The 15,639-nt window shown below is 47.1% G+C and overlaps 1 protein-coding gene across 1 annotated transcript in view; it reads right to left on the reverse strand.

Moving 5' to 3' along the window:
- Nucleotides 1–15,392, reverse strand: part of LOC128267336 (neurogenic protein mastermind) — a 76,398-nt gene extending 61,006 nt beyond the window's left edge. The window contains exon 1 of the mRNA XM_053004148.1: nt 14,823–15,392. Within this exon, the coding sequence (XP_052860108.1) occupies nt 14,823–15,392 (570 nt within the window). The remainder of the gene's footprint in view (nt 1–14,822) is intronic.
- Nucleotides 15,393–15,639: the final 247 nt, after the last annotated feature.

Consider the following 15,639-nt stretch of genomic DNA (forward strand, 5'->3'; position numbering starts at 1 on the left):
CGATTTAACTGTTTTTTCGTTGTATCTCTTCTTCGTATGGTTTCTTTTCACCTCAGTTTAGTTCGCCGACTGATTCCGCGCATATAGCATATCTGCCGCGGAACGAAAATGAAGCGCAACCGCGTACACGGTGGGCTGGCGCGGTTCGAAGAAGCTGCTTTCCGTTATGTTATTACAATATGAAAATATCCGTCGTGCAAATGCTGGCGTACGTCCCCGGCCACGGTAACACCGCTCCGAAACCTAAACGAATCGTTACATTATCTGTCAGCCAACTTGCCGCCCCTGTCCTGGTGCGATCCCCATCGCCAGGGAGAGAATGTTTATGACAAGCTAAGTATGACGCCTCGCACGTTGAACTGTGCAATAAAAACTAAATTAAATCCAAGCCGGAGTAGGATGCATCTGTCTTGGCGGCTCCTTTCTCCGTTTCACTATAGATTGGAGGCAGCAACACCGTCTTTTTTTTGCGGTTGTTGAAACCATTGTTGCTGGAAACTGTGACTTGCTGTGAAACGCTGGGTGCGACGCCTTAAACGTGTCCGGACGTGGAAACGGACAACTGACGGTGCACAGGTTTTTCCGTTTTTGTTACCACGCAAATATACGTGAGACCTGCTGCTGCTGCTGCAGCGTCTGCCCGTTTTGGGGACAGTTGTTTAAAAGCTGCCGGTCACTTGGTCACGTTTGTGCGACTTTAAATGTCCAACAGTTTATATGGGCTGTGTGCTGTAAACTTCAGGCTCAGCCTCGAACGAACGGTAATTAAGCGAATCTTTTGCACCTTACAGCAGCCCATTGGAAAGTGTTTGAGCTTCGACAAAGCCTTGCCCGACAGCGCGGTGGGTCCTCCCCCGAGAGAGCCCGCCTCGAAAGCTGTGCGGAGTTACATGATACCCGAAAGTTTAACCACACACACCCTCACAGTAAAGTCTCACACCGGTCGCTTTAACACGCAGCCACACTAAAGCTCTCCAAGCCAGGTCTCCAATTGCGCTCCTCCCGAGTGAGTGAGAGCGACACGCAATAGTCCAAACCTTTGCCCTGCGCGCCTGGTATGGTTTAAGCTTTTGCATGTCAAAGCACACCACCCCGTCGCTCTTCTTCTACTGCACAACACGGCGGCGGTTTTTTTTCTTCTTCCGTCAAGAACAAGCTTGTCAGAACTTTCCCGCAAGTTTACGCTGCCAAACAGCGCACGGGCTGAGACGCTTTTTGGAGCCCAAACACCGTTGAAAGGCGGACCCCGTCCTCAACAGGGGAGTACTTTCGATCGCTAATTTGTGGCTCCTGTGTGTGTCGAACTAGGTTGGCAAAGGACACGGATTTGGCAAGCTTTGTGCCTTCACACGAGCAGCAGCAGCAAGTGGGGAGTTGACAAAGCTTCAACCTGGTACGCTGGTGGCGTTTCAACAACCATCACCGGCTCGGAATGCACCAACTCTGATGAACTGAGAGCAACGAAGCATGCATTTTGAAGATTTTAAAACTACTTCGAAACTACTGCCTTATAACTGCTCTCTAACGTTAAGTTGGTTAAAAAGAAATCCATTATTTTCGCGGTAGACGGCTTTTAGTGATCGATATCTCGTAAAGCCTAGTGTTGGGAAGCTTTAATGCCTCCACCGTATAGTCCGGACTTTGCATAACTTCCAGAGTGATAAGAAATTGATATCAATAGCAGATTGGGAAAATCGATTACTAAAAGTTTTCGTCAATATCGACCAAAACTTCTACAAGAGAGGCATTATGAAGGTACCTTTGAAAAGACAACAAATTTTACAACAAAACGGTGCTTATTTGACGTAAATCGCATCATCGGAAACATCTGAAATAAAGTTTTGAAATTCTCGCAAAAGCCACAGTGGTTCATTTTATTATGAACCGAGAAAGCTGTGCCAAGAGCCAGAGCTTTCTCGGTCGGTTACTAGTTTATCCCGTCGTTTATTTTCCGACTCAAAAGAAAGAAAACGGCGTGGTATTTTAGAAGATCTTATTCTAGAAGAAGAATTCCAGTAAGTCCGTTAGAGACATCGATTTCGTTTAATTCAATGTTATCTTTTGCTTATCGGGCAACTACAACCGACGAGCGGTCTTGATCTGCAGCAGAGACAATGTTAATCTCTGTTGCTCTGTGTAACGGTTTATTTTACTGAACGGGGCTTTCGGGCACCGGATTAACCCATTCAATGTGAGACGTATGTGTTGCACTTTGCATAACAAAACCTCCCGAGGTTGTAATATTCTTGGTAACCTCTTATATTACTTATGGTAATTAATTTACTTAATTAATTTACTATATTGCATTATGACACATTTAATTACAACTAAAGTCATTTAGCGTTACATTCGTCCGAATTTCATTTATATTCATTAAAGGTGAATTAAAAAATGAGACATAAAACGATGACGATTTAAAATCTCTAATGATAAACTACGCTAGTTATGTTTCTGAAACGACCGCCTCTTTCTTTCTCTTTGTCTGAATGAAGTGCGCCAAGTTTGTCTATGGAAGAAACCCACCGTAACTTTTACCTTCTTCCGTCACTATTGCAATTAAATCTCGATTTCTTTTTGTTTTCTTAAACCAGTACACTTGGGCCCGCCCGGACTGTGTGTCCGGAATAGACCGTCATAAATTCAAACGTAGACGAACTTGGACCGCCTACCTGTCATGTTAATTTGTTGGAAAAACAACAACCAAACAGCGTACCGAACCGAACCGAGTGAAAGCACAGCGAGGGCAACAAACGCGAAGAAAAAGCCCAACTAAGGAGAGGGTGGCGCGCCCCCGTTGCACAATCGATGCCCGGTTGCGGATAAGGCGAATTTGAATTTGAAGCACTTTCGTCGGTTTCGTAGCACAGCTTTACGCTACGCGACCAACGCTCTGGATGAGAGTGTAACTCCTCGGGTAGTAAGGCAGGCGAACCGAAAATTGCCGTAGCTTCAAAACAACATTTCGTCACCGTCAACAATCGGGTACACCCCGCGAGTACAATGCCTAGTGTACGCCTTACTCACGCACACACACCTGACATCGGCGGCGAAGCCCAATTTTGTACCCTTTTCCTGTACAACTCATTACCACCCGTTTTTTTTTGCTGGGGTTGCGCATATGCAACCCAACATTGGATCAAGCTGGTTAAAAGAGTGAAGTGACGATTCGGTGTGTCGGTCGGTCGGTCGGTGTGTGGCTTATAATTTCCGTTCATTTCCAACCGTGTGCGCCCACAACATAGGCTCCCATCGGTGAATGAATGTGAAGCCATGATGGTGGCGGTGGCGGCGGCGGCCGCCACACTGGACCGCGCACAATGGACAAAATGCAAGGTCTGCCCTCAATGGGAGCCGCAATTGCTGCTACCACCCCGCACACAACAAGCAGCGCACGCAGAGCGCATTACTCGACGACATTCCCCGCCGACATGTCGTCACACTGTCGTAAGCGTAAGACGCTACAGCGATGTACTCCGTGTCGTGTCCTCTTTGTGAGAGTAACGACGAACTGTGGCTCTGTAATTGTAAGTTTCTCTTTTGCAGAGCAACATATCGGGTCACTGAAAACCCAAAATGTTGAGCAGCCACTTCAGAGTCGTTTGTGCCTCCATTTTCCAGTTATGGTTTGGATTCCAACAATATTCATGCATTGGAATGCTGTTTCATTAAGCGCCTAATACACCGTCCGTGTAAATGGTAACTTGCAGCGGACACAAACTGATAGTGAAAACGCATGCATAGAACTCAGATGATAGATAGGAGATGCTCGATTAAGTCCAATGTATTAGTGTCAAAAACATTTTTTCATCAGCGTTTGAGGTCAAAAATCACGATTAAAAATAAAACAGTTTATAGGATAAATCAACAGCATCATTACCAATCAGAAAAGATCTGTGGCAACCCTGTGCAACAGTGCACAGACACAGGATTTAAAATTGCAATTGGCAAAACAAAAACATTATTCAATTATAAAAGAAAAAAACGATGAATGTGTGGTGTATGAGTAAATATTCCATTAGTATTTTAAATTCATTCATGCGTTTTTTTATAAATTCCCGGATTCCGTGTCGATAGAACTCTTTATTTTTCCATTTTTTTTTCCTTTCCAGATCCATTTTTCATAAGAAGTGAACCAATGTGCTGCCAGAAGTGTAGTCAGAAGGAGCAACATTTTGTGAATACAACGAGAGCGTAATAGTTTCTATCCGACATTTTCGATATAGATTTTGACCGGTTTTGTGATGTGTGGTCGAGTTGAAAAATGAAAAATCAGCTTATCATGTCTTTTATCCCGATCGAGTCGTTTCATGGCCAAAGCTTGCTTCGAACGCATTAATTGTTGTCGATGACGTTGTCCATTCTTATTTTTATTAGGTTTTAAAAGTTCATAATACGCCACACTTTTCATATCCCACCATATTATATAACCTTTGCCCAGTGAATATTTCGCTTTGGTTGCGATGGATCTGAACCAGGCCTTACATAAAACGTCCTATAAACAACCATATGATTCAAACAAAACAAAATAACGAATCGTGGTGAGCAACAGAAGTCAATTCTTATCACAATTCGGTGACGCAACAGGGGAAAAACGTCTCCCAAAGGAATTAATCATCAAGGGCACTGGGGCGGCCGTTCGGGATTTTAGTGTCCCAAAAAGACGCCTCGCTTGATGAATCGCTTGTTGTTGCCAGCACACACCTCGCACACACACACACACAAAGCAACGAAAAATTTGACTTCAAATGCGCAACAATTTATTTCCATTAATGTTCCCAAAAGACGATGGAGTGTGTGTCCGATACCGGAAGCGAGTTAGATACTCTTATTTCTTGGACTCGCGACAGTTGGGGGATGCGTGCTAAGGGCCACTATATTTTAACTATTACTTACACTCTGCTATTACTTGCTAGACACAGAAGACAAAAAGGGATATTCTCCCGGGCCTAAGGGGCCACGCAACTAGGCGTTATTCAGGACAGTGCTCGAATAGAGCACCAGTCTCCAAGTTTTCTCCAGGTTGGTCTGCTTCCGGACACACTTAAAACCGGAGATCAAACAGAGACTTCGAGCAGTGTGTGTGTGTGTGTTGTGGGCAAATGGTTTTTGAATTTTCTTCTCAACAGACCGCACCTTCAATCATATGCACACACCACACTCATCGTACTCGGCCCCCTAATATGCTCACCCGCACGCACGCACGCACGCAACAGCAGCTTCCACTTCACGGAAGGGAGAACGCCACCGGCAGCGCCCCGGAACAGACACACACAATTGCGCCCTTGATTGCGTTTCATTTTAATCATCATAAAAATGGCTCCGAGTGAAGCGACGACCGGCGGCGCAGAAAATGTGACCAAGCCACCCAAGGCGAGCTCACATGAAACGGGCGCCATTTAAAAACATCGTGTTCCTAGTGGGCAAATAACAAAGCAGCAACAACAAGAGAATCTGCGGAAGATGCGAAGTCTCGAATCTCATTTTCAAATAACCATCAACTGGTTGCAATCCTCCGAATGGCTCCGACGCATAAAATACAAAACGAAAGGATTCTCGGCACCACCACCACCACCAAGAGCAGGATGGAAATCGTCTTCCTCAGCACACAGCACGCAGTTGCATCGGCGGGATGGCGGCGGTTACGGGTGCAGATGTCCTGTCCAAGGGGGACGACGAGCTGCGCGTTACCGTACGTCGTACGCCACACGCCGAAACAGTTACACTCGTAGCCCGTGGCCAGTTCAGGGCGACCCTCTTCCGGTCTACGGGGCAAGGATTCGCACAACCGCCGCCGCTTGCCGGGGCGAGGAGGATTCGTGCTCCGAAAGCCGAGTCCGAAAGGTCGGCCGGTCTGCCATGCACAATTGAAGAGGGCGCTTGCCAGCTGTTGTTTCAACCGTGCGCGCAACCCTCTTCAAGTGTGGATAATCTATTGCGTTTATTGAAGGTCCTCGAATGGCAATTTAAACGCGGCGGCGGACTCGATGCGGGACTAACGTTCGCCGCAAACAGACCAACCGTACCTTGCGCTGTACGGCGCGCGCGCACGCGGTGCACGAGACAATCCGGTGCACGAAAATAGATAACACCTCTGAGCGGGCTGGCTGGCTGCAAACAACAACAAAATACTGGCCGAACACACGAACACTGTTGGGTGGGTTGGCGTGTACACAACAAGGTCTCACAACACAATCGGTAGCGTGCGTGCGGGCGTGCGTGTCCGCTGTCTTTGTTAGCAAAGGATTCAAAATATTCGCAAAACAGCACCGAAATGGCACATTTAGATTAGCGTAAAACGGGGCGCGCAAGAGACGCGCGGCGCGTATGTGTGTCGAAGAATCAAGAAACGTCACTCGGCACGGGACACCCAATCGGTTTCGTGCGTAATCATCGCTTCCGCGAGTTTCGGTAGTCATTTCGCAGGTGGGTAAAATATTGTAGGGTGATCCGGCGAGTGTTTCGATTTAAAGTTACCGATTATTTGACTTTTAAAACGTCAAACTTTATTCTGGAGATTGTAGAAATTTAGTAAAAACATTGACATTTACGAAAGGGGACGCAGTACGATTGCCGAAAATTGGTAAATAATGAAAACTTATTTTCAAAGAGATGAGTCTTCAACTCAAACTGTACGAAACTAGAGAAACTCAAACCAGCAACTATTGACAACCTCTCTGTGGGCAAAATGCTCCAAAACTAACTTCCAGTCAATACAAATCAGACTGAATAAAATTCTCAAAATGATCCTTAATTTATACTGGTTGTTCCGCTTCCCGTCCGTGAGGGCGAATGGTGTAAAATGGTGTGTTGGTGTTGGCTGGTTGAAGAATCAACCTTTCACATAAAAGTTCAAGCATCGGAAAATATTAAGCCCTTTTTTGTTTTATAGCCAAATCAAAAAGTGCACGCAACTTTGACCACCCTGTAGATGGACCACCACCCTATAATTGCACCACCCTATACGAGGAACACCTCTACTCTAGAGCTATCGACCTCGAAAACAATGAGTGATCAAACAAAACGCACACTAGAGCCGTGGCGGTGGTTGACACGCAATATCGCCAGAAGTGGAGCACCGGACCGGAAGCTTCACCGGAAAACTAAAAGACTATCAATACACGACTTGACATAACTGTCAAGCGATTTGTTGCACGAATGCCGCGAACTATCTGACATTCGGAAGGTTTGTTAAAGACCTGACCGAATTATCCATTCGAGGGAAAGTGGTTCATTTGGATCACTGTCTTCCGTAAAACCCGTGGTCCGCACTGTTTCAGCTAATATGTTTATCAAAATCCGCTTTTAATGTAAAACTCACTTGATGAACTATTAGGTTGGGGAAAAAGAAATCCATTATTTTTGGGTGCAATTCAAAACATTATTTAAGATACTTCCGATGGTCCGATTTTCGTCAAATATGTACCGTTTTGTTGGAAAATTTGTTGTCTTTTCAAAGGTAGGCTTATAATGCCTCTCTTGTAAAAGGGTTAGTCGTTATTGGCGAAAATCTCGAGCAATCCATTTTCACAATCCTTTCTTGATCTCAGTTTTTCACCACTCAGGAAATTTTGTAATGGCCGAAAAAGGTGTCAATCGCTCGGTGCAAGGTCCGGACTATACGGTGGATGCAATAAAACTTCCCAACCAAGCTCCCGGACTTTCTGGCAAGTCACTAAAGACGTGCGTCACATTTCGTTGTCCTGTTGGAACACAAAACCCCTTTCGTTGGCCGATTCTGGTCGTTTCTGGTCAATTGCTAGCTTCGAACGGTACAGTAATTGACAATAGAGATCTGAATTTTATGTTTGACCACACGAAAGCAACTCACAATAAACGGTTCCTCTCAAGTCCCACCATAAACCCAGTAGAACCTTACTGGCCGTAAGTTCTGGTTTGACCACCCTGTAAGCTGCTTCACCACGCTTAGACCACGATCATTTTCACACAGTATTGTCGTATGTATCCCATTTAACATCCCCAGTACCCATCCGTTTACGAAATGTGTCAATTTCATTCCGTTTGGCCAAAATTGCGCAAATGGAAATTCGCGCCATCATGTTTTTAGGTGTAAATATGGTGGCGCCTAAACAATGAGCTTCTTTGTGGATCCAGCTTTGCGCAAATGGCTTAAAACTGTCTGATTGTTAATCTTTAGGTCCTGGCCGATGCTCTGACTACTAACATGCCGACCAACTTTGATTATTCCTGTGATTTTGTCAACATTTTCGATGACGTGTCTGCCTGGGTGAAATGCATCTTTAACATCAAAAATAACTGAAACGGGTCAACGAAACCAAAATTTATCACAACTAGCTGTTAGAGTATTGGCACCATAAACAATATGCAAAATTTCAGCCACCTAGCTTAAATTTTCGCCTCTTTCAAAGAAAAATTGTAAAATGTACCGTATTTTCTCTATGGTTACTTCTATTGTTAACACCCTGTAACTCACAAACGAATAGAACAAACAATAAACAGTGAAAGCATTTTTTTAAGTGGATAGTATCAGCTTTAAAACGAGCCTAAATGTGAAACTGTACGATCGATACTTCACAAGATATCGATCACTAAAGTCATCAACTGAGAAAATAATGGATTTCTTTTTCCCCAACCTAATATATTGCTGTGGATTACCAAACCACGTTGAGACGTTGGGGTTGCGTAATCGATTAAAAATGGCTCCACAATCCGATTCCTGTTTTTGCAGCACTGTACACCACTCGGAAACAATGCCTAGAACAACGGTGCCAAGAAGGTGAAACACCGGGCGGGCCAATAATAGAGTTTTCTCTCGCCCCTCGAGCTTGACCACCACCAGCAGACCAGCACACCAACCAACCAACCAACCATCATCATCAAACGCGCGTTTGTTTGACGTGGAGCTAAGTTTCCTGCTTAAAACAAACGTCAATTTGGAATCGGCCGACATGCTCTTGAAAGGCACACACCATTTTACACCATTCGCCCTCACGGACGGGAAGCGGAACAAGCGCGGTTTCCAGCGAGGACGAGGCAACGGCAGCCAGCCAGGAGCGGGTTGGTGCTAACGGTGCGCTAGTTAGGATCGGCCAGCCGGCCGCAATGGGCACAAGGATTTTGGAGGAGCCCATTCGAAAACTTCTCCTTCTCGGCCTTTGCTAAACCCGGATTTTCCACACCACCTCCACCTACCGCTCCACTACATCCGACCGTCCTCAGCCAAAGGGAGAAGGCCCTCCGTTGGTCCCGCGCCTTGGCAGCGTAGTGGATTTTGTTGGAGACACAAAAAATAAATCGATAAGTCTCGGTCTATGCGGGAGCGAGGCCGGACTGGACTAGAGAAAGAGAGAGAGACAGAGACTTGGCTCAAACCCCAACCGGACCGGTGGAAGGATAAAGGTATCCTGGGACACATAATGGCTAGCGTGGTTTCGTAAACTGTTAAGAAAATCTGTCAGTCTCTATGTAATATGCTCCAGTCAAAAATAGTCCAACCTATCGTGTCTCCGAATCGATGCGGGTCACTGACAAGCAGGATAAAAATAAAGTTTCCACCACACCTAATGCCCCCGCCCCCCCTACGGTGGTGCAGGGTCAACATCGGTGGACAAGTCGGACACCCCATCATAATTACATCCTTCGTTTGAACTTTCACCACCACCATCCTAGCCACAAATAAAACAGACACCAAACCGTGGCGTACAGGAGGCGGACCGAGATGACCGAGGACCGGAAAATGAGCGAACTGATATCCGACGCGCAGTTGGCAAAGCGGTTGCCTTGAACGGGGTCCGTTCTAATCGTCCAATGCCAGGGTCTCTCTGAAGGCTCACCTCTGCTATGCTAATGTGGCCAAATCGTGAATCCTAGAAAAATTACCAGATCTTGGGGAGAGGTCCAATTCTGGGTCCAACTTCCGAGGACACCGTTTTATGGTGGAGATAGGAGCGTAAACGAAGAATGTGTTGAAGGCTATTCCTAAATAGAGCTTTTTAGGCAGTTTCGAGAAATGGAACAAATGTAGACACAGGTGTCTGGCATAGAGCAGGGATTATTTTGGTTCTAATGATAAAGATTTAGAAGAATAAAGGAAGAATTTTCGAGTTACAAGCGAATTCCCGATAAATTCCATTTTTTTACAGTAGTAAATCAAACACTCAATATGAATCCTTCGCAAAATTCGTCCAAAACGAAGCCCCTTTTGGCGGTTGTGATGATTTTGCCAAGCTGCAGCGCGTGTATTAAAACGGTTATTTTAAACAAACTCTTAAACTCCGTCAGGACCGACATTGATGAAGAACGGAGCCTCTTCCGAAAACGCTAGAGAGCGCTACTGGGAGAGCCACGGTGCGGTTAAACCCGACGACAATGGCCAGAACAAGGGTTACCACCACCAGTCACGTCATCCAGGCAACGATGACGACCGACGGCAAGTGTGCGTGTGTGTTTGTGTGTGTGTGTGTACGTGTGCCCCAGAGCCTTGGTAACTTTGTGCGATTCGTAGTGTCGTACGGCTTTAGCGATAGCACAGCACCCCCTTTTGAGGCATTAATTATGCAACCGTAAAATTTAAATGAAGCCTTACAAAAAGAATCTTTGCTTTCGACATCCGTCGGTTTCTGCCCGCTGACCTGCCGAGGCCCCGGGGCCCGCGGCTTGTGGGGCAAACTATCTCGAAAGCATGAGCAGTGGTGCAAATAACGGTTTGAGTTTGAGTATAGGCCTTTTTAATGCGCAGTTTCTGCCGATAGAACCTATTTGGTATCGGGTTCGTTAGGTTCAGTTTTTCCAATCACCGGATCCATTCTCGGCCGAACTTGCCACCTTCGGGTCACGGATTGATTGAAAAATAGTTGCATGACGTAACTGATCTTATCAAAAAAGGACGCAATTCCACGTTCTACCCGTACACCTGAGGCACAGCCAACCTATGGTAACGATGCATGTGTAGTGCAATATTCGTATAGCGATTCTCGTCACTTTCCCCTAATGAACACTTAATTCACATCCGGTGCCCTTCAACTTCAATCCGTTACTACAGCCAGCTCACGGGACTACGCGACTACGAAGGTTACCGTTTTCTGTTGGACTTAAACGGGCACCAGCCAGCCCCAACGATAACAGCGAGCAGCGCCGCAATGTTTCGTAAACGTTTTAAACACACTTGGCGTTTATCGAATCGGACATCGAGCATGGGTCAGAGACAACGTCCGGATACCAAAAAAAATGACCCCCAAAGGTGGCACTACCCATGAGAGAACCATATCCTTCAAAAGTATCAGACCAAACCACCTGCGCCCGACGACGATGGGGCGACGACGTCATACCTGTGACCTGTCACCTTCAACAACACGGCGCTCTCCCATACAGACACACACAAATAGCCGGGTGCGTTTGCATAGTCACAACACGCAAGGTCTGCACAGAGAGTCCACAGCGCAGTCCTGCGAGATCCGACCTCCCGCGGCAAAGGTCAATGGCACACGATGGGAGAGGGAGCTGCTCCTCAACCCGCGAGTGCGACCCGCAAAACCTATGATTATTACTACCGACCGAGGAGAATGCCGAAAGACAAAACGACGGTGGTGGTGTTGTAGAAGATGTTGTTGAAAGTTTTTTTTGCGTTAAGTTAAAATAATTAAAATAAACAATTCTTTTCATTTTTGTAATGTTTACGAACAATTGTATTACTGCAGGGCGTGATCTTGGTTTATTTAACATTTACGAACGAACAGCACAGCTGAAGTAATGGCAGTGGCTCTTTATTTGGCAGCGAACTGGAAGTTCGTCAGCTTGGGCTTCAAGTTACAGAGCCCTGTCCCTGAAGGATGGTTGTGTAATCGATACGGGGCAAGAAAAAGAAGTCATTCGCACACCGCTCCAGGTGCTTCTCACCAGCCAGCCAACCAGGAGCGAACCGTGGACCACTGACACCTGCTGAGCCCGCCAGCTGTTGATTTAGCAGCGCCATCATCATACAAGCTGCTGTACGTCTCGCGAAAAAGATATTTTCCCAATCCCGGTCGCTAGTGCGACCATACACGATGTCCCACTAAATAGTGTCGCAGAACATCTCCGGTACCAGCGGGATTACACGGCTTCCAGCGCACATATTGATCGCCAGACGGTCTTGGTCTTGAACGGGAATCTACCGCGAGATGGTGATTAGCTCCGCGAATCGATCTGCTGTTTATCGATATTAGACGCATTTTTTACAGGCAGTTCAACCGATAAAACCTTTTCCATGTCGATTCTATTTACTGTTAGACAACGTTATTGCCAGCAAGCGCTAGTACATCTCACTAGTCCATCCCACACAAAATCCATAAAAAAAGCGCTCTCCAAGAGACGTCAATTCGTGGAACGTTTGGAGGAAGCCACCCCACGTGATTGTGAGACGATTTGCGAACGGAGCAAAAAACCTCGGAGCCCCACAACAGCATACGGCGTTTCCGAGAACGACCTTTCCGTACCGATATAAATGCGCGTAAATGGATACGTTCCTGGTGTCTCTCTGTCTTCGATTTTGCAACACGATTGCCGACGAGAAAGCCATTGACACTCTGAACGTGGACTTCACGCCGCGCACTTGGTCGCACTCGCTCGGTCGTCCTGTGACAATCCCGGGGCAAGAAGGACACCGGCGAAGTTATTACGGCGGACCACCACCGGGCCGTGGAGTAACTGGCGAAGATACTTGAGAGCGAAGAGTACACACCGTTAAGGTGATAAATTCCACTCAATTGCGATTGCCCACGCCACGTGGACTAGAGAGTGCGTCGTGCGTGCGTGCTGCTGCTGACGTCAAAGCCGGCTGGGCTGGTAAATGTGAGTGTTTCACGTTTGGCGCACTGCAGAAATTCCACGTTGCAAATGATTGGCATATGGGAGAGGTGGCGCTGGGGCTCCACCACGACGAACGACATTACTTTGCTCGCTACATGGCGGCCTGGGTTTCGCCCGACCCGACGCGGTGTTTATTGATCTCCAAATTCAAACGACTAAACAATGCAGACGACAGAGATTTTAAGCCATACTTCCCTTCCCTGAATTGACAGTCGACAATTGCACTTATGAGCCTTGTGCATTGGAAAGATTTCAGAACACATCCTGGAGCACTTGGCTGAAAGATAATTAAACTTGAAAGCTGTATCTCCTCGATTGACATCGCTTCTATGCCCTGCTGTAGGCTAAACCCGCTAATAGACCTGGGCGATATGACGCATCTTTCCGGCAACATTATCTCTCCGCCCGGTTCACCACGCAGAGGTGGCCTGCAATAACTCAGCGGCTAATCCAACGGAGCTAATGCTCGCCATCGAACTATACCACCCGGAATAGGTGTCCGTCGCTTGATGCCGGAGCGTGTGACCGACGCAGGCCGGACATTGATGGTGGACACAGGTGAATATAGGGCAGCGGTAAGGCACATAATCGAGCCGATTCGCTCGTCGGATTCGGGAGAGGTGGGCTCCCCCAATCCAGCAGGGAAGGTGGTCGTGCATAGTGCACTACTCCCCCAGAGTTCATCAGACTTGAAAATTGAAAACGAAAATTGGATTCTACATCATCGCGCCATTTAAAGCCCGCGCCGACCCTCCAGAGTGCCTCTTCCCGCCGGAACAAGACTACAGCAGTGGGGTAGTAGCCTCGAAAAGGGCACATAGAAACAAACATTGAGCTGTATCGATCACCTCGCTGTCGGCCGCGTCCCCAGGCACCAAGGTACCTGTGCGGTATGTTTATTAATTTCAATCAATGTTTTTTTACGCCCCGCATTTATGCGAGCGTTGCCGAGAGCCGAGACACGAACGGATAGCGTTTTAGGGGCGAAATATGATTCTGACGGATTAAAACTGTACTTGAACAGCTGGCGGCATTGTATGTAAACTCGGTTCCGTGCGTTCGAGGAGTTGATCGTTAACGTTGATGATACTATCAGGTCTAACGCTATGAAAGTAGATTGTGTATACGTCAATTTGGTCCTTCTTATTATGCTTTTTTGGCAAAATTACTTTGTTATGACATCAGGAAAATGATTTCAGGGTGAGAAAATAAATTCAGTTTGCAAATTATCAGTCCGAGAAAACCATCAACTTTGACTGCAAAACCAGATCGATTCGGCAAAAAGACAATGCTGTGTGTCTGGTGGGACCAGATAGGTGTGGTGTACCACAAGCTCCTACAACCTGGTGAAACCGTTAATACAGATCGCAACCGACAACAAATGATCAAATTGAACCACACATTGATCGAAAAACGACCAGAATGGTCCAGAAGACACTTCTTCGTAAGGTTTTCATTGGCGCCTGGACACAAAGCATAACTAGTTCAGGGTTAGACCTGATAGATGCCTCAGTTCGATTTATACACTCTTAAGTAATTGTGATTCACCATCATTTTTTGAGGTGATAGGATTTTTAATGGTAAATTCCTCATGACGTCAGTCAGTCAGGTATCAGTCTTACGTGGAGATATATCTTCCAGATTTATAGTATTTGGACAAACAGATGTCCAAAGTATCGTCGGAAACGTCAAGTCCCAAGAGCAGACTTTCAAAGGAGCGCCGAGGATTCGCGGCTGAACTCCACAGAAACCTTCTTCAAAGGCAGCCAGGGTGAGCGATAAACGAGAAATTTCACTACTTCATTCAAACACAAAACCGAGTTCCAATCTGTTGTCAGTAACTCAAACACCCAACAGCTTCAGGAATCGAACCTGAGTCTTGGGGACGCTAGAGGACCAGCACGCTAACCACCAGACCAGACCAGGAGTTAGTGCGTGATTTGCACTGTGTATCTGTGTTTGGGTTCCCCTGAAACAAATGTAGCGCGGGCACTTACCACATGCACACTGCTCTGCAGGTTGCCGGAGAGGGTTTGTTGCTGCTGCAGCTGCTGCTGCTGCTGCTCGGCTTGCTTCTTTTCCGTTTTCTTCAGCGACCGCTTGTTCTTCTGCTCGAGATACTTCTTCTGCAGGGCGCTCGTTTCCAGGCTCTGCTGCTCGCAGATCCCGCTGTACGTCTGCTCGAACCGTGGCGTGCAGTCCGTTTGCCGCCGCCGGTACGTTTCGATGCGCCGCTTCAGCCTGTCGAACACGGCCTGACGCTTCTGTGGGACTTCCACGCCGGGTGGAAGCTGCTGCTGCTGCTGCTGCTGCTGTAGGGATTGCTGCTGCAGCTGATTCTGTTGCTGCTGCAGTTGATGCTGCTGCTGCAGCAACTGCTGTTGCTGCTGCGGGTGCTGCTGTTGCTGGTGTAGATTGTGGTTGTTGAGCAGTTGAATTTGCTGCTGTTGCTGCAGTGTCAGCTGGTGGTGCTGTTGGGCTTGCTGCTGCTGTTGCTGCAGGTGAAGACTGTTCAGGTGATTGGCCTGATTGGCACCCGGAAACACTGGAAGTCCTCCCGCATCCATACAGACGTCGGTTGCCGGATCGGCTTTGTGGTTACGCACCCCACGCACCGGTATGCGTGCGTGCGTACCCACAATCACTACGGTGGTAGTCCGCGAAAAGAGACGCGAGACCTGGAGTCGCGCGACACAAACACCCGCACACACACACACACACTAACTAGTAATCTTCTCCGGTTCGGTTCACGTTCGTTACGCAAAGGATATCAGAGTTCGCGTGGTGCTTCGGTTCATCCCAAAAACACTCACT

The sequence above is a fragment of the Anopheles cruzii genome, chromosome 2 (assembly GCF_943734635.1).
Source record: "Anopheles cruzii chromosome 2, idAnoCruzAS_RS32_06, whole genome shotgun sequence".
NCBI classification, from domain to species: domain Eukaryota; kingdom Metazoa; phylum Arthropoda; class Insecta; order Diptera; family Culicidae; genus Anopheles; species Anopheles cruzii.